General features: G+C 40.4%; 2 protein-coding genes across 8 annotated transcripts in view; both read left to right on the top strand.

Moving 5' to 3' along the window:
- NWD2 (NACHT and WD repeat domain containing 2) overlaps window positions 1–5,804 on the top strand; it is a 51,063-nt gene extending 45,259 nt beyond the window's left edge. For all 7 annotated transcript variants that reach the window (XM_064418426.1, XM_064418427.1, XM_064418428.1 and 4 more), the window contains one exon: window positions 160–5,804. In XM_064418426.1, coding sequence (XP_064274496.1) covers window positions 160–4,092 — 3,933 coding nt within the window. In that variant the 3' untranslated portion in view covers window positions 4,093–5,804. The remainder of the gene's footprint in view (window positions 1–159) is intronic.
- Window positions 5,805–9,946: 4,142 nt separating this feature from the next.
- Window positions 9,947–20,279, top strand: part of C4H4orf19 (chromosome 4 C4orf19 homolog) — a 41,913-nt gene continuing 31,580 nt past the window's right edge. Inside the window, exons 1-2 of the mRNA XM_064419270.1 lie at window positions 9,947–10,012; window positions 10,278–10,394. Coding sequence (XP_064275340.1) covers window positions 9,947–10,012; window positions 10,278–10,394 — 183 coding nt within the window. The remainder of the gene's footprint in view (window positions 10,013–10,277; window positions 10,395–20,279) is intronic.

Below are 20,279 nucleotides of genomic sequence, written 5' to 3'. Positions count from 1 at the left end.
ATTTCATTCAGTGCACCTGCCTTGGATTCTGCCAGTGAAAGGATTTCTATTCAACCAGTAATATTTTCAAATGTTTATTCATATATAGACTATCACTATTAATAAACTCTGTTACTATGCTTCATTGAGGTATACACTAAATTATGCTCTATATTCTAGGCCTATTCCTGGTTGCAAGAAGAGATGGGACCAGATTCTGATCCTGTGGTAGTTATAAGATTTTTGGGATCCACTGAAACAAGTACAGATCTGAAGAATATACTTCAAAGCATTTGTGAACAACTAGCAGTCAACTATCGCTGCCTCGTACAAAGTTACCCAAAAAAGATTCATGACCTTCGGGACTTGTTCATAAATCTCTTGAATGAGTCTTCATTTCACAGGCCACTGGTGATTATATTTGATGCTTTAGAGCAGCTAACAGATAGTGATGATGGTAGAAAGCTCTGGTGGCTTCCCATTCACCTTCCACGTTCAGTACGGATAATTTTGTCAACACTGCCAAACAAGCATGGGATCCTGCAAAAACTGAGGTGCCTTATTCATGAAGAAAGTAACTATATTGAGTTGACTGCAAGGGACAGAAAGATGTGTAGTCAAGTACTGAAACATCAGCTGCTGCGAGTTAAAAGGAAAGTAACATCAGGGCAACAAATCTATGTCAACGAGGCATTCTCCAAGTGCACACTGCCTATGTTTGTGAACTTAACCTTCAGAGAGGTCAGGCACTGGAGATCTCACAAGGATGTGGATGAGTCCTCCCTCTGTGTTACTGTCCACGAAAGCATAGAGCAGTTGTTTTGGTCACTGGAAAACAAGTGTGGGTCAAGACTATTGTCAAGAGCACTTGGCTACATCACTATGTCCAAATCTGGCCTGAGTGAAATGGAACTGGAGGATATTTTAGCCCTTGACAACAGTGTTATGTATGAACTGAATGAGAGACTCAGAGAGAGTAACCCACTGAGAATTCCATATATATACATTGCAAGACTTAAGGAGGGCTTACAGGGGTACTTAATAGAGCGACAGGTGAAAAATGTAACACTGCTTCTTTGGGCAAATAGGCACTTGCAACTAATTGCCCAGAAATTGTACCTGCACAATGAAGAAGACTTGCGTGAAATGCACACAATCATGGCAGAGTATTTCCTTGGTGTTTGGTCAGGTGGACGAAGAAAACCTTTTCACAGCAATGACCAATATCTGAGTGGTTGTCCTGACCGTGCCAGTAGAGGCATGAACGAGGATGAAAAGCACTGCATGGATCAGGTGGCTTTTGACAGGCAGGCTCCAGATCAGCCTTGGGTCTTTCAGTGTAACCCATTGGAACCTGATATCTTTTTTATTAATCACAGAAAAATGACAGAGCTCATTCATCACTTAACAAGATGTGGAAGAACTGATGATCTTCTGTATGGAGTCATCATGAACTTCAGCTGGCTGTACACCATGATTAGAATAGGGCAGTTTGATAAAGCACTTTCTGACATAGAACTAGCTTACACTTACTCTCAAGAAAAGGAGCTGAAATTTCTGGCCAGTACCCTCCGCAGTATAAAGTTCAAAGTAGTAAAATACCCAGGTTCACTCTCCGCTGAATTGCAGCAGAGACTTCTCCCAGTAGTAAGTTCATTGCCCAAACTCAGACATCTCCTCCTAGAATGTGACAAGGATGGACCCAAGTACTGCTCTATTGTCCCTTTGCATTCCTCCATGGATGTGACTTACAGCCCCGAACGCCTGCCACTGTCATCCAGCTGCATGCATGTCACTGAGATTTTGCCTACATTTAATCCCAGCACAATTATTGCTGCTTTAGAAAATGGCTCCATTAGCACTTGGGATGTAGAAACCCGCCAGTTACTAAGGCAAATTACAACTGCTCCATCTGTTATCTTAGGGATGAAGCTTAGTAGTGATGAAAAGTATCTTGTAGTAGCTACAACAAACAACACTCTTTTGGTGTATGATAACATAAATTCCTGTCTTCTTTCTGAGGTGGAAATTAAGGGGTCAAAACACTGTGGAATTGCAGGGGACTCCAGTTTTATAAATGGATTTACGTTATCAGTCAACCATGCGCTTGCTTGGCTGGAGGCCAGTAAAGATGTTACTGTAATAGATCTGCTTTATGGTTGGCCTCTCTATCACTTCCACTGCTGGTACGAAGTGACCTGTGTGCAGTGCTCTCCAGATGGAGTTTATGCATTCTGCGGGCAGTATTTGAACACCGCAACCATTTTCCACTTGGGCAGTGGAGAGAAGCTGACCACTGTGACCTCTGAATTTTCAAGTGGATTTGTGAAATTCCTTCTCATTTTAGACACAGCCCAAGAAATGGTGATGGTGGACAGTGAGGGTAGCCTCTCTGTTTGGAATACAGAGGAAATTGCAAAACCCCAGCTTACGGATGACTTTGACTGCAGAAGAGAAGACAGCGAAGTTGTCAGCATAGAGCTTTCTGAAGACCAAAGTGCAATTTTAATTTGTAAGGCTCTCAGCATTGAACTTCTTGACACTCGTGTGTGGAAGGTGGCTGAAAAGTTTAGAGCTAAACACAATGAGCGCTTTATATCTGCCGTGTTGTCCAAAAATGGCAACTGTATAATTGCTTCAATGGAAAATACCTCAGCCATTTTTGTTTGGAGAAGAGATACTGGACAGTGTATGGCAAGCTTACAGGAAATCTCAGGAACTATAGTCAGGCTAATTAAATCAAATCATCATAACATGCTGCTATCCTTATCCACCAGTGGTGTCCTTTCTATCTGGGATATAGACATCATAACTGCTATGTCCAATATTGACAAGTCTGGCAAACCCATCCAAAGACTGGTGTTGCCAGCCAGAGGTGAATTAATATACACATTGGATGGATCAGATTCTGTCCATAAGTGGAACTTCAGCACTGGATTTATTGAAGCTGTGTTCAAGCATGAAGGTATTGTTGAAAACTGTGTGCTGACCTCTTCTGGAGAGATAATGGTTACATCAGATGATAAATGCAGCCAGTATGTATGGCACACGGTTAGCGGTGAAAATATCTTTCGCATTAATGGGCAAAAAATCTCAGAGCTAATGATTACTCATAATGACCAGTTTGTAGTCTCTCTCTGTGAGCAAAACGCATCCAGAGTTTGGAGACTGGCTACAGGACATAGGGTTTGCAATATTTTAGTTGCCTTACAGAATGCATTTATAACAACTGCAAATACATTTGTAGTTGGAATGGCAAAGAACAAAGTTTTGGCAGTGAGTCTCTGGACAGGCAGTATAACAAAGAAGTTTTGCTGTGATGATGGTGCAAGCATTGTGGACATCAAGTTGATACCAGACTGCCCAGATATTATAGTATTTATAACATCTACTGAAAGTGTGAACATCTGGAGCCTAACAGAGGAAGTCATCTGCAGACGTGTACAATTGCCTACCAATTTCTTAAAAAAATTGGAAGACTTTGAAATATCTCCAAATGGGAAGCTAGGAATTATAACCCGTGGTGATGAGAACATCAATGTGCTTGATCTACACAGCGGAAAACTTCGTGTGGTTCACGCTCCAGGTGTCATCTGGCGGCAGAGGCTGTCTCGCGATGGCCGCTACCTGGTGTACATTTGTTGCCGTGGGGAAGAAGATGATGACAATGGTGCAGTCTCTAGTTTAATTGTAATGAGGCTAGCAGATGGCAAAAACATCGGTGCCTGTTCTCTTTATAAAACTCCCACTTTTCTTGCACTCTCACAGAGACATTTAAACATTATTATTGGATTTGATGATGGAAGTATAGGTACTTACACGGTAGTGGATCGAGTTGATGCTGCACTGAAAATCAAAATTGCTACTTCAAACAGCCGTCAGATTTTCAACAACACAACACAAGTGATTAGGCCAAAGTGTCACAATTATAGTTTCAAAGTGACTGCAGACTGCATTTGGAGGGAGTCAACAGAAGTATTTGCAAGGGATAGCCCCATTACAGTTACAGAAGCTGAGGTGAGTGAAGCAACACCAACCAAAAGACACAGCTACTGCTATGAGAAAGTGTGCTCAGCCATAGATTGCAGACACAGTTTTGCATCTGACAACTGAGTAACCATCTGGGTGAGCTTATCTGAGTAGTACACTTGCTTAGGTATGTCTTCTGAATTAATGTAAAAATCAGTGCGTTTCTTGGAAGACAGATAGAAACAGCAGAGGGCAGACCAGCTGTTTTTTTCCTGTCTTACATTTCTGTAAACATAAAAGCAAACGTAAAGCAAAGGGGCTGCAGGGTTTTTTTTTTTAATTTCGGAATACAAGGTTTAGTCCAGAATTTCACCAGGGCCTTGATTAAAAATTTCTAGCAATACTATCAAAATTGTTATGCTATTACAGAAGTTAGGTGATAATATCTGTGGTTGACAGACTGTTTTAAATAGAGCTAAAGCTCTAAGTAATTGGTGAGAAGTCAGACCACTATTTTATATTCCAAGTCACCTAGATGGGTCTATAGCTAACAGTCAACTTTATACCCACTTGCAAAAATGTGCTTTTCTGCTTGATGGTGCAATGACAAGATGTCACCTGCCAACCTGGAACACTTGATACATTCCATCATCATTTTAAAAATATCTACTTTTATTTTTCTTTTTAATTGGGTTTAATCTTTGGGCTGAAAGGAGTAGGTGCCAGTCAGTTGCTAACATGTCAGCATGTGAGGCAACAAGTATTTGTTCACCTCAATGAACAGAATGAAAGCTTTTTTGTTTAAATTGCATGCAGGGATTTCAGGTTTCTGTATTGTGATAAAAATTATAAGAGTCCTAAGTTCTAAAGGAAGTATAGGGATTGGGGTTTTATTTTTGGTTTAGGGAAATGTTTCGTCTTCATAGTGTGTATTAGTACAGGTCATAATGAAAATTTTTCAAAGAGAAGGATGTTACTGATGAACACTTAAAGACATTAATTTCTTTATGTTAAAAGGTTGCTGTCCATTTTGTTGTAAGAAAGTCTGAAGTATCTCCTATATCTCCAAAGTAATCCTGGTAGTTTTCAGACATGCCATGTATTAGTCCATATAACATTTGCCTTAGTATTGTTTCTCTTCTTTCCCATGATAAATACAGATCAAATGACCAAACACTCTGAGACTGTTTGTGTACCTGCTGAAATATTCCACTAAATGTAAAGGCTGTCAACAGGTCCCTTCTTAGTCCAGTTTGTAATAGGTTTTTCTTACTCTCACATGCATACAACCTTCACTTTCTGCTTTAGAAACTGTTCTGAGCCTTTTGTACAGTTTTACCAGTTTCAAGGCAGAAATTGTGAAATAATGACAAATGCTGTAAAAAAAACCACTACATTTTCCTAAGTAAAAAAAATATACTGGACAACATCTGAAAGCGTAAGAAAAATTTCCCCTACTTACATATCTTAAAGATGACGCACCCTATTTCAAATTATTTAAACAGAATAATCTTATTTTTTAAATCAGAATTCCATATCACAAATTTCCAAGAAATGAATGCTAAGCTAGAACTTAATGTAGTGTGTGAATGTTCAGTGTACAAGCCAATATAGTATATTAAGTGACTTGAATGATTTTTCCTAACTGGTTTGCAACTAATAGATCATATTGAATGTTTTTATGTAAACTTTGTATTGTTGGGAGAACCTACCCAATCAGAGATTTATATTTTCATAAATGTCAAATTTAGTTAAATTTTGTTACAGAGTTGTTAAATTAGAAATCTATTGCAGTCTTCAAACAAATATACAGTCTTGTGTATGCATTGTTTGTACTAATAAACTGTGGAAGCAGACTTCTGTGTGTCTCTTAATTTCATGGAAATTCCACTCTGGCAGAGGAGCATGTGGCCTTTGCAGCTTCCTTCGGTCTGTACACAAATAATTTTTAAGGACAGTATTGATAAGGAAAAATTCCAGTATTCCAATTTCTCCCATTGCAGCTAACTAAATCAAGCATTCAAAATACAATAAGATGTGCCAAAAAAACCCCACCCTTCTTAGATGATGTTTATGACTAGATTGCATACTGACAGTATGCAAATCAACAGACATGAAGGCTTTTGTGACCAACACAAAAGTAAAAAGCACAAGAAAAGGGACCTGAAACCCCACTCCAGTTCAGACCTGTTAAGCTATGGGAAGAGGCGCCACAGTTCCCAGGATCCTGTCCCAAAAGTAGGCAACTTCCACCTTCTTTCAAACATGGTGCAAGACTTGTGCATTTTGGTCCTGAACTCCCTGTCCATAACCTGTGTAATACTGGAAAGTTAGATCTTTCATTATTTTGGAAGGGTAAAATACATCTTCTGTCTGCCAGGAGAGTGGCTGATTTGGGGTAGTAATGGAGTATAATGTAATCACAGAACAGTGAATAGTATGATTTACTTTTTGTTAAGAAGCATTGTTTGCATCTCTAGAACAAAGCTTTCATTTATCTTTTAGATAAAGTGCATCTATAAACAAGTTCAGGTGGAGTCTGTATTTTCTGACACAGAAGATTCTAGGACTAAGCTGTAGCTGCAAGAAAGCTTTAACGTGGAATTAGCCGGAAATTCTTAGGCAGACAAAGGTAAGCCAGAGGTCAGCTAGAAAAAATATTTTTATCAGTCATTTCCTTTGCACCACAGCTGGGGAATGCATGGCCCGTGACTTCATTTCAAACAGCCTGTGGCCATTCGACTTTGTTTCACATTATTATCAGATAACATCAAAATGTGGGTTAACATGTAGCCTGGAAAAGGTTGCATTCAGAAGGCATTCATGTTTCAGTGGCTCCCCAGCCCTGATTTTTCCATGATGCACACTCAAGCCCTTACCTGCAGAAACAAAAGTATTGGCCATTTTGCAATGAGAATTTAAAGCAAATACTGATTGCTGAAATGGTGTTTGTATGCTGAAGGGACTGTTCCAGTTTAAAACAGTTTTGTCAAAAACTATTAATGTGTCTGTATAATATGTCATAAAATGGGTCCTCTGAGGCACTTCCATAAAGCTGTTAACAACAATCTGCATTGTTTCATTTTGTTGATTAAAGATTTAAAAATACCTCATTTAATATAAATATTAAGACTGCAAAAGGACAGGCTTCTGAAATCTATTTTTATTTCTTCTATTTTTTAAATATAATCATATTTTTAATGTAATCAATGAATTTTTTTAATATAATCATAAAATTGATCATGTAGTCATCCAAGTGTGGACTAGGGCCTCTGGATAGCTTTCATTAACAAGGGTTTGTTACTAAGAATCATTATAAAGTACTTATGCTACAGATATAAGGTAATTCAGGTTCTTGTAACCTGTTACGAACATTACTCTTCCTAGATCACCACATGGCTGCAGGGAGACCAGTGAGCTACATTTTTGCCTGTGGTTTACCTTTCCAGCCTGGTTACAGAACACCATTCCTTGCATTTTTGAGGTAGTCTCCTGACTTATATGACATTAACTGATGCTCTCAGTGTGGGTCCAATTCAAAATCTCAATTCTCAGTTTCAACAGGAAGGTCAAAGGCTGCAAGAATAGTCATCACAATCCTTCCCAAGGCAGGATGAGTCCTTTTATCTGTGTTCCTCCAGAAGGAGCAGCTTGAACCATCAGCCTTCTGTGAAAAAGGGTCTTTCACTATCAAGGACAAGCTATACAGTGCTCAATTCACTTGAAAACAGAGGCCAATGAGCAGAAGAGCTGAGGGAATGTTTCCAGTCCAGTATAACATGCTCTTAAAATCACACATTTCCCCAAGTGACTGTTAACATCTGTCCTTAGCAAGCTCTTCTCCCTGCCTCTGCTGTCCTGTCATCCCAAACCTATGCTGCCCCTGCTTGCCGGGGTGGGTGAAGCTCCCACCCCAACTCGGCAAAGCCCCTGATGTTTTCCCAGCCATGGTACACTCTCCATGTGCAGCACCTGCTCTTTTGGTGCTAGCTCACTGGTCTCCTCTCCAGCCTCAGCAGGGAATATACAAAAATGGATTTGAGGCATGTTCACATGTTCCCACTGTCAGAGCTTTCACCACATAGTACTGTATAAATAAAATCATCTGCCTGCTCTCCTACTACATCTCTGATTTCACATGCATTTCAGTGCATGTGAGAAAGCTTCTACACTAAAATAGATCTAGTTAGCATATTTAAAGTGAAATACACAGAATTGCAAGGTGGGACATGAAGCGAAAATCCAGACATGCTGTAGCACAAATGAAAACAGAACATCCCCAAAGCAACTGGATAGTTTGCTGCCATTTGTCTACATTATCCCATTGCTTGCTAGTAAATTGCCCAGCACTTCCCACTGTAATATCACATTGACAATAGTATATGAAGTCATAAAGTTAGCCTTTTAGGCTGCAATTTTTCAAGGCAGCCTTCTATCTCAGCAGGAGCATTCTCCAGAAAACCACAGCCAAAACAGTGAACTAAGGTACAAGAATGAGATTAGAGGGAAAAGAGGATTTCTGAAGGCTGAATGTCTCAACTACTTTTCCTTTGAAAAAGTGTTACACCCGTGTTATTGAACAAGCGCTATGGATTGGTGAGACAAGTGATCATTTCCTGCAGGACACATGGGTGAAAACCTGTCAGGCAATCAACCCAAAAAGATCCCAGCAGTTCGCACATACTCAAAGAAAACGATAGTTTCAGAAGCACAGCACGGTTGGGTTTGCAGGGGCTGGGCCAGAACTGCTCTAGTAGGACAGGAATACCGTGTGCTGGTTCGAGAAATCTCAAGAATGAACGGTCTGTGGAATAAAAAATACAGTAGCCATGGCAGGGGTCTGAAAAGGATGCCAAGCGTCAGGAGAATGGGGAAGGCAGCCTCACTGTGCTTGTTTTGAGTGGCACTCTGGTTCAAAACACAGCTTTTCGACTGGACATTCCTCGGCCTGTTAGCCCACCTCATTAGCCCAGCGGCCACAAGAACAATGGTAAAATACCACAGAGCCGGCCATGGGGTGACCTCCGGCTGGGCAGGACCATAAGGCCGGTCCGAGCACAGGGCTGCTCACAGGTGCAGATCCGCGCTGAAGGGATCCCTGCACTCTGCATCTCCCGCCTCCATCTCCTTCCCTCACAGCCTGGGGATGTGTTAGCCTGGCAATTCTTTATTTACTGACCAGAATGCTTTTGGGGAGTTTAGTGAAGGTTTTGTACTAAGGAACTTCCTGGCTCAAGTTCATTTTCAGCTAAAACTAAGTGTTTGCAGGAGAAAAATATTTAAAACGTGCCAAAGACCTGTTGCAGAGCTTTGCGGCACGCTACCTCACATCCTGCAAATGACGCTTGGTCTTCACGTTACGACTTACTTGTCTGCTTAAAATAAGAATATCCGAAGCAGCTTTTATAGATTTCTTTGCTGGCACAGGCCGTTTCGGCCCCCATGTGTGCTGGCTGCTGCAGCGCCAGGCTGGGGCCCGGCGGCGCATCCGAGTCCCTGCTCCGGGCAGGGCCCGGCCAGGCCCAGCCCGCTGACAGGGGTTTGAAGCCTCGGCTCCAGCTCACCGCAGAGGATACCAGGGCAAACCAAGCCCTTGGTGATCTCAATCCAGCACCCTCCTTCCACAGGGAAGGCGAGGATGCAATCCCTGCAAGGCAGGGAGGCAGCTGTAAATCCGGCATTATTTAGAGTGAGAACAGCACGCCTACTCGATACGGCAGCCAAACTTCATTTAAGTGCTTCCATTAGGCTTAACACCACAAAAAAACAAAACAAAAAAATTTAAAAAAAAACCACAAAACAAACAAACAAACCCCCAAACCCCCCAAAAACAACAACCATAAAAAAAATATAAAAAAAACAACAACCACACCCTAAGGGATTTAGTTATCGAGAAGGCTTTGTTAGCCCTGCTTTGCACCCCCCAGCTGTGACCCAGGCAATCTTAGTGCCAGTTCTTTCCAGGAGGTTGTTTTACAGTTTCCAGGTACATCGACATATGGCAAAGATCACACATGACCCAGGTGCTTGCCTTGTACAGGGAAAACTCTCTCAGCTGGTTGCGGCAACAGGACATCTTTCATATCACTTCTGGAAACACCCCACTCAAATCCAAATGACTCCAGGAAAGTCGGCACCTTTCAAAGGTAAATGTGACACGATGCCAGCAAATACAACTCAGAGCTGAATTTCTCTTTAGAGAATCGCGCAAAACAGTGGGGAATAAATGTCATTGCCAGGCAACATGCAACACAGGAACTTTCTGCCAAATCCCTCCAGCACTGTTTGTGATATAGGGAGATTTAATTTAAAGAATATGCAAATGGCAGCGTGAATACACTGACAGGCTCGGGCTTTGTTGTGGTCGTTGTGACTGTCCCGGAGGAAAGGAATTACGTGGCACGTGTTCTTCCGCTTCTCCTTCTTTTAACCCTGGCCAGAAAACGGTGAGTTCTATCAGGTTTTTATCCAGCTTGCAGGTAAAGGGTTACAGATTCTAGGAAGTATTAAATGCAAACTTTAAAGGATTTTATTTTCATCTACAGTCACATGATGCCTTAATACCCAATGACACTAACTACAGAGTCTCATTAAGAGGTCATGCAAACTCCCAAGCTAAACAAGGCATTCTTACATATTTAACATTCAAATGCAGAAGCCAAGCTAAGCCATGGAAGATTGTAATCAGGAAAAGCTACACTTCCTGATCCACACAAAAGCTACAGGTAGGAAAAATTCTTTTAAACTTTTAATATCGTGCTTTTAGAGAAACAGTTTACAGGGCATATTTTGTACTCTGTTTTCTGCTTTCAAAAAAGTCTAAGAACATTATACTGAAAATATCTGATCTCACTTGTTCCACCTGTTGTAGAGTCAGGATTGTTTTTACACTCAGAAATAGAGTTGGCTCAGTGAAAATCAAAGCAAACAAATTTTAAGCCAAACCTATTTAAAAAGCAATGTTTTTAGAGATCTCTTAATTATTGAAATGGTGGAGTTGGAGTATGTGGGGTAAAAGAGGAGTTAATATGTCTTTGATGTCTGAAATGAAAAGATTTAGAACTGTTCTAACTTCCTTATATCATGAATTGCACATTGTTTCCTTCACACCAATCCTACTGTATTTAACAGATTTGACTTCCTCAATGAACTTACATTATTTCTAAATTCTCCTCCTAGAATTTGGTACATTTAAAAATAAAATCTTACAAAAGCAAATGAAAGATAGATGGGGGGTACTACAGTGTTCCATAAAAGGAGAATAAAATAGCAAAATACAGAGTAAGAGGAAAGTCAGTTAAAACCAGTTTATTTTAAATTAAGAAGTTAAATTGCATTAAATCAAATCAGTTTTCACATGGCACGATAAAGTTTCACTGACAATTACTGGGTGTATTGCAGGAGTTAATTTTTTTTACTTGCAGTATAGGAGTTTTCCAGGCTACAGCATTAGCATTTTTATCACAAAGATCTTTTTCTCATGACAATTTTTGGTAAACTGTAATTGTTTTCAGACAGTGTTCTAATTACTCAGTTTTTAATACCTCCATAGGAATTTAAAGACTGCGTTCTAGATGGTTACACAATCCAAACTTACTAAAGATCTCTAGTGCATCATAGGATTGCCACATCCTGAGGATTCCCACTGCTTAAAAGCAGCAAGTGTTGTTTATTGTTTTCCTCCTACAATGGTTGGGTGTCGATTACCAGTAATGTCATTTTTCTACAGTTCTATAAATTGTATAAAACACGTCTCTTTTTCTTGTTTCTACATAATCCTAGAAGATACTAAAAGAAGGAGAGAATAATAATACCTGCAGCAACTTGCTTCAGATAAGCTCTCAGCTTTCTTTGGGAAAAGAAAGGGAGTTGTCTTTACCAGTATTTAAAATAAATTTGAGTCCAAACAAGTTTACCAGTGGCACTTCAAAAAACTCTCATTCACTTTCAGGGTGCCCATCTTGAAACATAGTAGGTCTCATGTTGAGGAGGGCTAAAATGTAAGTACAGTCTAGATCAGCCTGAGCCATGAGTGTCTCTTTATCAAACTCTTTGTACCAAGGTCCTGACAGAGTAGCTCCCAACTGCACCGATGGGAGTGCAGCAATAAACCACTACACTTTAAAAGAACTGCTCAGAGCTTACTGTAACTGACTTCTGAGCCTATATTATTTACAAAAATCTATTTAGAAACTGTTGTAGATAAGGGGCTTATTTGCTAAGCTACATTTATATCTCAGGAGAGGAACACCACAGCCCCCAAATAAACAGGCAACCACAGGCTTTCACTGAGAAGGCATTGCACCCAAAACATGAAAAGCAGCCGGCCATGGCCAGTCTCTTCTAAGAAATGTTTGTACAAGTTGCATGTGTCATGGTAAACCAGCTTAGTAGCTCAGTAGTTACATTTCTTGAACATTAATTACACAAAGTGTCTTTGTAGGGTGGAAGGTACAATGCACACTGAAGTTACTCTGTGACTGAAAAGACAGAGTGGCCATTGAATGAGAGAGAGCCTTCCTTAACTTCTTTCCTAAAGAAAAGAATACAAATCACTCCACTAGTTCAGATATTTTTTCATGCCCACAATTTTACTCTTAGTGCGGAAATTTGTACTGCTCTAATTATTACCCTTTATTCTTTTCTGATGAAACAAACAAATCTATTTTCTTGCTTTGTCACATCAATATAGATACAATGTAGTGTTGTTTCACAGGGAAGACACACAAATCAAATACTTCCCTCTCATAACCAAAAGAAGAGAGATGTTCTTCTCTCTGAAAATGAGACAATTAGAAACCTAAGGGAGAATTTTTCCCTAGAATTTTGGGGAAAGCCAAGCAATTATACAAATTAAAACACTGTCTGAAGTTTAGAATAGTTTTCTCTTTACCCCAAAGCTGAGACAAGCATTGATCAAAAGACAATCCAGATCTTCCAGTTTGCAGATCTCGGGGAACTTGTTCCACATTTAAGGCTAGTACTGAAAATCAACCCGATAATTTTTGCACAGCTCTAGGTAGTTGGCAAGATAGGGCAAATCTTCAAGTGAAGGGGATCATGAGTTCCTTCCTTGGAAAGCCTGCTTAAAAGTGGTTCACCGTGCAAGGCAAACACTTGTGAGTGCTGAGGCCCTTCTCTAACCACACTGTTGTTTGTACCTGACCTCAAGGAAACAAACTTGCTAGAAGTATTTGCTCTCAGACTTTACTGAACGAAAGCTTAGGAAAGCCTTTCTTCACATCTTTCAGGAAGGGATGGTCTTTTGCTGTGTTTGCACTGTATCCAGTTAAACATGGCCTCAGCATTGTCTATATCTCATTGATACTGCTTCACAAAGGACAGGAGAGAGGAAACACTCAACCCACTGAAATATGATGAAATGTAGTCAGGCAATAAATATTTGTTTGGAACTTAAATTTTTTCCTTCAGACCCTGCCTTTCTGAGGATTATATATGATCACCTGTCAGCAGAGTATGCCTGTGCCTTCCACACAACAGTGATGGTGGGGAGGGCATGGCTAACCAGAGCAGGTGGCCAAACCCCACTGCTCCTAAACCAGGAGCACCCCATTTAGCGCCTGATCATGCTGGAGTCCAAATCCAGCATGATGTCAAAACTTCATGTCCAAGCAATGATGCAGGAAAATTGTTGATTTTTGCTGACCTACAGAACGGGGCTGGCAAGCAGGATGTATTGCTAAGGAGAACAGGTACAAAACACAATGTAAGTTTACTTAATGAAAGTTTGATATCAAAATGGACAAAATAATTGAGTTACTGTAGAAAAGTCAAAAGGGATTGCTGGAAAGGGGGAAAAAAAGACAGCAATTTTCCTGTAAGTTCTCCTCTGGGTCACTTTCACTTAGACATATGGAAGAACTTTAAAATTTTATTAAGAACTGAATACATAGTGTGGAGACCAAACATTTAATCACTTACAGCAGGAGGCAGGGGGAAAAAAGGCCCAAGTTGTTTTTTGGGTTTTTTCTGTGTGACTTTTTTTCCTGTCTGCCATTTTTATACAAGTTTATTTAACTCCCTTTTTTTCACTTTTATCACAGATGTTTGCTGCAAAGCCACAGATGCTTTCTGGTTAGAAAAATATTTCTGGTTGAGTAGTCTATTATTAATTCACACAAGTTACTTTTCCATTTAGGATAGCAAGGAAGAGTAAGCCTTCTCCTTGGGGCTTACTCTTACCAGCTTGACCTGGCTCAACTTTGCATCACTTCTAGCTTTTTAATATCATGATGGGTTTTTATTAAAGAGCAGTTATTTGTATGAATTTGTGTAAACAAGGTCCAATGCCTTACTGTTGCAGGCAATCTGCTTTCCTGAAGGAGCTAAATAACAAGCAAAAGTGTACCCCATATCAAGAATAACACATACCCAATGACTAAAAACCCTTTCAGTATGAAGTCCACCCTGGCAACTCTTCTCACTGGTTCCAGTAAGAACAGTATCAAATCCTCACGCTGCCAGCAGAGGACAGGAATAAAAAATAACCCAATGCAAATGGGGCCAGTGCTACCCAGCACAGTGCTGCCAGCAGAAACAGCCTGGCATCAGCACAGGTTTGCCTGTGCTAGACAGAAGCTCTCCAGACCATACCAAAACATATTATTTCACATCTGCCCAATCTGCCATGCTCAGAGCAGGTGCTGGATATCAAGGCCCTTTTCCAGGCAGGTTAGCATTGCTGTGCTCTTATGATACACTCTGATGCAGAGCATCTGACAGCAGCCTTCAGGCAGGAGAAGCAGGGAGTGACCCAGATGAGCCATGTGGAGCCACATGTCCGCAGTCCTGGGGGCCCACCAGCCTGCAGGTCTGCTCCTCCCCTGACTACCTACCCTCCCCACCGAATTTATTGCAATGACTGTATCTGTAGACTGGACTATATTTCTTACACTCACTTCTCCCTTCAACGCACAGCTACTTTGAAACCCTGTTTTGTCAGCAGTAGATTTGGGAGTGCCCAGTTTTATCTACCTTATTAAGCACCTGAGCTTTGTGCAACTGCCTAGGATTCAGAAGCACCACTTATGCCCTGGCACAGCCACCCAGCAATTTCCTCCCCTCCATTCTGGGCTGTGTGCTCCTTCCCACAGCTGAGTTGGTGCAGAAATCCCCCCACCAGGACCCAGGCCCACTGTGCAGGGGCAGCTCCCACTCCTGGCACTGCAGCCCACAGCCAATCCAGGCTCCACTTGCCCAGCTAGTGAATCCACACTTTCCCATTACAGTACAGGCAATTTATTACCTCCAAAAAAAGTGTTATCCACTCTTCCTCTCTTATGGCAAGCAAGTTTGATAGCAATTGCACTAACATGACTTTAACACTACACATTTCCCTGAAGCTATTCTTCTCAACTACTTCTGATCTACTCATAGTAAAAGAAGCCTGAGTTTCAGGCTAATTGATCCTTTTGAAGTCAGCAGTCTCGTTCACCTGCAGCTCAGTGGAAAACAAGCAGTTGGTGTCAGCTGTCAGGAACCTGAATCAAGCTTTGTTAAGGCCTCCTCTGTCTCTATTTCTGGTTTGGGTGTGGCATGGAAAAAACAATATTTACCATCTCAGTAGCTGTGCCCTTTGTGTATTTGTTTTTATATTCCCTTTCCCCATGTGAATTTAGCAGATGTTGCATGGCTTGGTATCAGCTGTGAATTTCGTTGTCAGAGTACGTGCATGTCTCCACTGAACATTAGTAGTGAATAGGCAATGTCTGCACAGAAAAGATAATACAGATTCAGCTGCCAAGCGCCATTTCAGGGGCAAATGTAGATAAGGAGATAAACACCAAAAATACCATAAGATTTCATTTTCAAGGTAAATGAAACAAAACCTACAGTCATTAGTCCTGAATGGAAGACTACCAGGGGCCCAAGAAGCTACCACCATATACCATGTCCAAGTTTTGTCTTTTAACATCTCTTTTTAAATTAAAATTACTTGGGAGTGTTTTCCATTGCTTTGGATGAATGCACACAGGTTACTAAAAGGCTAGTTTTTATTTACCAATATACTTTAAAAACTATGCTCAGTGCAATTATCCCATTAATCACCTTCTATAAAACATGTCCATTCACTTTTTGTTTATATAGAGTAAAAACATAGGGATTTGCTAGGGTTCAGATGATAAAAAACCTCAAAAACAATTTAAGAAAACAGAGGAAAGCCAAGGGCAAAAAGCTAGAGACAGCAGGGAAAGGTCAGCTTGCTGTTTTCACAGCCAATTACCAGCACCCGGTATCCATCAAACTACAGCCTCAGCTTTCTTTCATTTCCCTGCTATCCTTCCAAAATAAAGCTGTACAGTGGCACCACAGAAATCAGTGTGGCTGGACTTTCCTCCTGGAGACTGAAACTATTTGTCCCAGATTTCCCATGTGGGGGAAAGCCAGGTTTGAGAAGCAAGGAGGTAAATCAGCCATCTCTGGGTAGGAGGCAGAACTTGAACCCAAGTCTCCCAAATGCCCTGAGAGCCAAATCTGCCTCTAGAGACTAACACTCTTTAAAAATCCAACCCAGTGACTTTCTTGTCACAGGGCAATATGTCAGACTGACCAATAAATAATGTTCCAACACAAGCAGCAGGTATTTGCTTTATGACGGTGTGACCTGGGACACCCCATTTATAGTCCCCGGAGAAAGGAGTTCTTCTGGGAATGTCAGCCTGGTGTTAGCATACACCATCATGAACAACTCCACAAGCAAAACATACTCCAGCAAATTAGACCTGATGTTGCAATCTTCATTGATCATTTTGGTGAATATAGCCCATTCTTTTACACGGGATTAAAGGAAGAAAAAAAAAATTATCTAAGCTGTCTTGATGCCAAACTAAGTCTTTTAAGGCAATGAATCCTTTCCTACAGTTTTCAAGTATTGTTTTCCTGAGAGACTAAAAAAGATTGCAAATGCAATCAAGATCAGCAATTCAATAATACTACAGAAATGCAGCTGTATTTCACTGCTATCTCACTATTATCACATTTTAGCAACATTTGGACCTTTTTGATGCAGTGGTCCGTACTTTGGATCTGCCTTGTTCTGAGAAACAGTTACTGTAATTATAACATAAGAGCTCTTTGCTCTTGTTCAAGAAATTGTTGTGTGCAATCATTCCCTTAGCCACCCATCATCACTCAATGTCTGTGAAGGAAATTGGTTTAAAATAACCAAATGGAAAAGTTCACCTGCACTCTAAAGAGCTCTAGATTAAATTAACTCTATGCTTTACACTTTAATCGAAGTGATGTATTTAAAAGCAAAGAAAAGCCCGTTGAATCAAAAAGAATTCATGTAAGAGGGAAAGTCATAAAAGGGCCTTTTTTAAAGTATTGTATCAGAGTTATTGCTTGAAAAATTTTAAGTGTGACTTATTTTTTTGAGTATTTTTCTGTTTTAAAGGTTTTTTATCCATTTTCACAGTCTTCTGTAACTATGCTTTTCTACTCCCTGCTGACCAATCTTTATGCCAAATCTTCAGGAACAACGAGGTTAAAAAAAGCATCCTGGTATTTTCCCCACACTTGTTATGTAAAAGCAGCTTTGTGTAGGAGAAGCATCTTGAGCAGTGAATCTGGGGAAAAAGACACACCCTACTCCACCATCATCACCCACCCACCCCCCCCAAAAAAAGGTGAAAGAAAAATAAATGCATAAGGTGTTTTAATATCTTTCAGGCTGTCTGATCTGAAAGAAGACAGAGAAAAAATCTGATAAGGAAACTGAATTACATAGCTTATGCTGTTTTAGAAGAATTCCTAATTTTAGCACACATACTTGATTCTTCACAAAAATCCCCATAGGTGTCTAGGTCTAAGCAGTTCTAGATTACAGGCTGCAAGATTGTCTCAGAAATAACTGCCCAAGCCAGGCACACCCCAGCCTCACCATTCACTGAAACACCTGATCACAAACAATTGCTGCCCTTAACATGCCAGGCATTTATTGGAACTCTGGACCACCATTACCTGACATAATTAACAATATTATAATTTTGCTCACAGAATAAAGTAAATTTGCTCCCACAACATCTAAAATTCTTCTGATGAGAAAAGCATCTTCTCCAGGTGTCATAATGCAAGCCATATTACTTATCTAGATTTCATATTATGATGCAATTAAAAAGCAACAAGAATAAGGAATAATGAAGAAAGTGATCAAATTATTTTTATTACTGTTTCCAAACAGGACAACTCAGTGAGGTTTGTTTTTTAAAATTAGCAAAAATCAATTTTTTTCTTTCAAACCTGAATCTTTTGCACCAAGTATATTGTTCTCCAGGTTTTACTTTCACTTCTCAAAATCCATTATTCTGTATATGCCTTAGCCCACACATCGTGCCCTGTGCATAGCTGTCTGATTCTCTGACCTGCTAGGAGCTATGAATTTGGGCAGGCAGCCAAGCTGTTAATTCATCATCCTCTGTTTCAGTCTTGCCAGGAAAATACAGGTTTGAACAATGAATTTATAGCATGTGTTTTGTGGGTCATACCTACTCCTTTGTGTAGGACTCACTTCGGGTTAGCAGTGGCAAACCAAGGGTGTAACTCTGCAAACTCGAGCTACTTATAAACAGGTTTCAGTACCTTTTCCTTCTGTTTCCATTCCAGTTGGAAAATACAGTTATAACTTGAACTCTAACAGACACAGAAAATGCATTTTTTTCCTCTATCCTCTATTCCACTATAAATTTTCTTTAAAATAGAGAAATCAACATTGTCTCTTTTCCCTGTGGGTTCTATTTGCCCCCCAATAAATTAAATGTTCATATTTCCCCCAAATCTGTTGATTCTTTAGCTTGTTAAACTGCCACATATGTTAAACTTGCCTCTGTCAAACAATTATGATGTTTTTAAACCACTGATTCTTATTTTCTGAAATTCTTTTCCATTCTCTATATCATTCTAGCTTGATGTAAAAAGGAGAAATGCTCAAAAAGAAAGGCCAGTACTTGAGATGAGCCCCAGGAGCATGGCTTATTGCCAACCCGTGCTTTGCACTGCTGTAACAGCTGCATTAAATGAGTATTTGTTAGCATAAACTTAACCTGACTGAATTTCTCTAAAGTGCATTTAGGACAAATAATCCAGCAGTGGTATGCTGTGTGCTGCAGGGCTTGTATCATTCGCTAGCACGCCATGAGAGAGCCTGGATTTGTATATTCTGCTCTTGACATGAAATAAAGTTAATCACAGACTGAGATTTCTTTGTTCAGTACAACAGACTTTTTTCTGGCCTGTACAGCTCTAGTTTATCTCACATTCCTGCAGCCTGCAATATTGCTCTGTCCACAGAACTCACTGTGCAGTGCAGTGCTAACTTGGTTGAACAGCTTACCTAGAGACTGGCACTGAAAACTCTCTAACCCAAGGATTCAACCCCTTAGGAGCCTCCCGTTTTCTAGATTTGACCTTCTGTTTCCCCAACCTGTACAGGTCTACTGCTACCCTGCAGGATTTGTTCTTTATTCAGGTTGTTTTGGTGTTCCTCATCTCCATGGCATTCCCAGTAAGGAGCATAATATTCAAAGATACATTAAAAAAACCCCTTCTGTGCTTCGTACAGAGTTTCCTGAGTAAGGCTCTGGAAAAGAAAGTTTCTTGTAAAAGAAACTACATGAATAAATACACTACTGCCCAGGAAAAGTCATGCTCCTTCTCCCAGACAAGATGGAAAGGTTAATTCCATCAAGGCCTGCAGATACTGGAGTCCTTCATCCCCAAAACATCCTCTTCACACAGCTTTTGCAGCTCCTTTGACAGAAGGAAAATTAAGTTTAAATTGGCAAAGACCCTCTGCATTTATGCCAGGAAAATCCCACACAATTTGAAATTAATCAATAGCACAGAAACCCCCTCCCACCTACCACATGGAGCCTGGTCTCCAAAAATCTGCAGCCTCTCTCTAGGGTGGTATTTGAAATAAGCATGTTTGCAGAACTAGCTTCACCCTCCTCCCATGCCACCTTCCCACACAGAGAGATCTTTTGATACTTTCCTCCCAAGGGAAAAGTAACACACCTATGTGGAAAACAAAGGCTAGAAATGCCTGATTTGAGAAAATCTTCTTACTGAGCCAATTCACTTTTCTCCCACTGAGAAACAATATATTTTTAGTCCAGCAAAACACAACACAAATATGATTTAGCCTTCATGTCAATAAATCTTTTTGAAAGATCTGGTAAGAAAGGCTGGCCTGAAACAGAGCCTGAGCTCTACCCTGCTTTTTCCAGGCCCTTCCTTTGCTTTCCAGGATGCCTGAAGATTTCCTTAAGGAAGCAAGACAGCTATGGATTACCACAGAGCTTTCCATGAAT

The sequence above is a fragment of the Passer domesticus genome, chromosome 4 (genome assembly GCF_036417665.1).
Source record: "Passer domesticus isolate bPasDom1 chromosome 4, bPasDom1.hap1, whole genome shotgun sequence".
Taxonomy (NCBI): Eukaryota; Metazoa; Chordata; class Aves; order Passeriformes; family Passeridae; genus Passer; species Passer domesticus.
The sequence above is the reverse complement of the archived record's forward strand: the minus strand, read 5'-3'. Positions and strand labels throughout refer to the sequence as shown.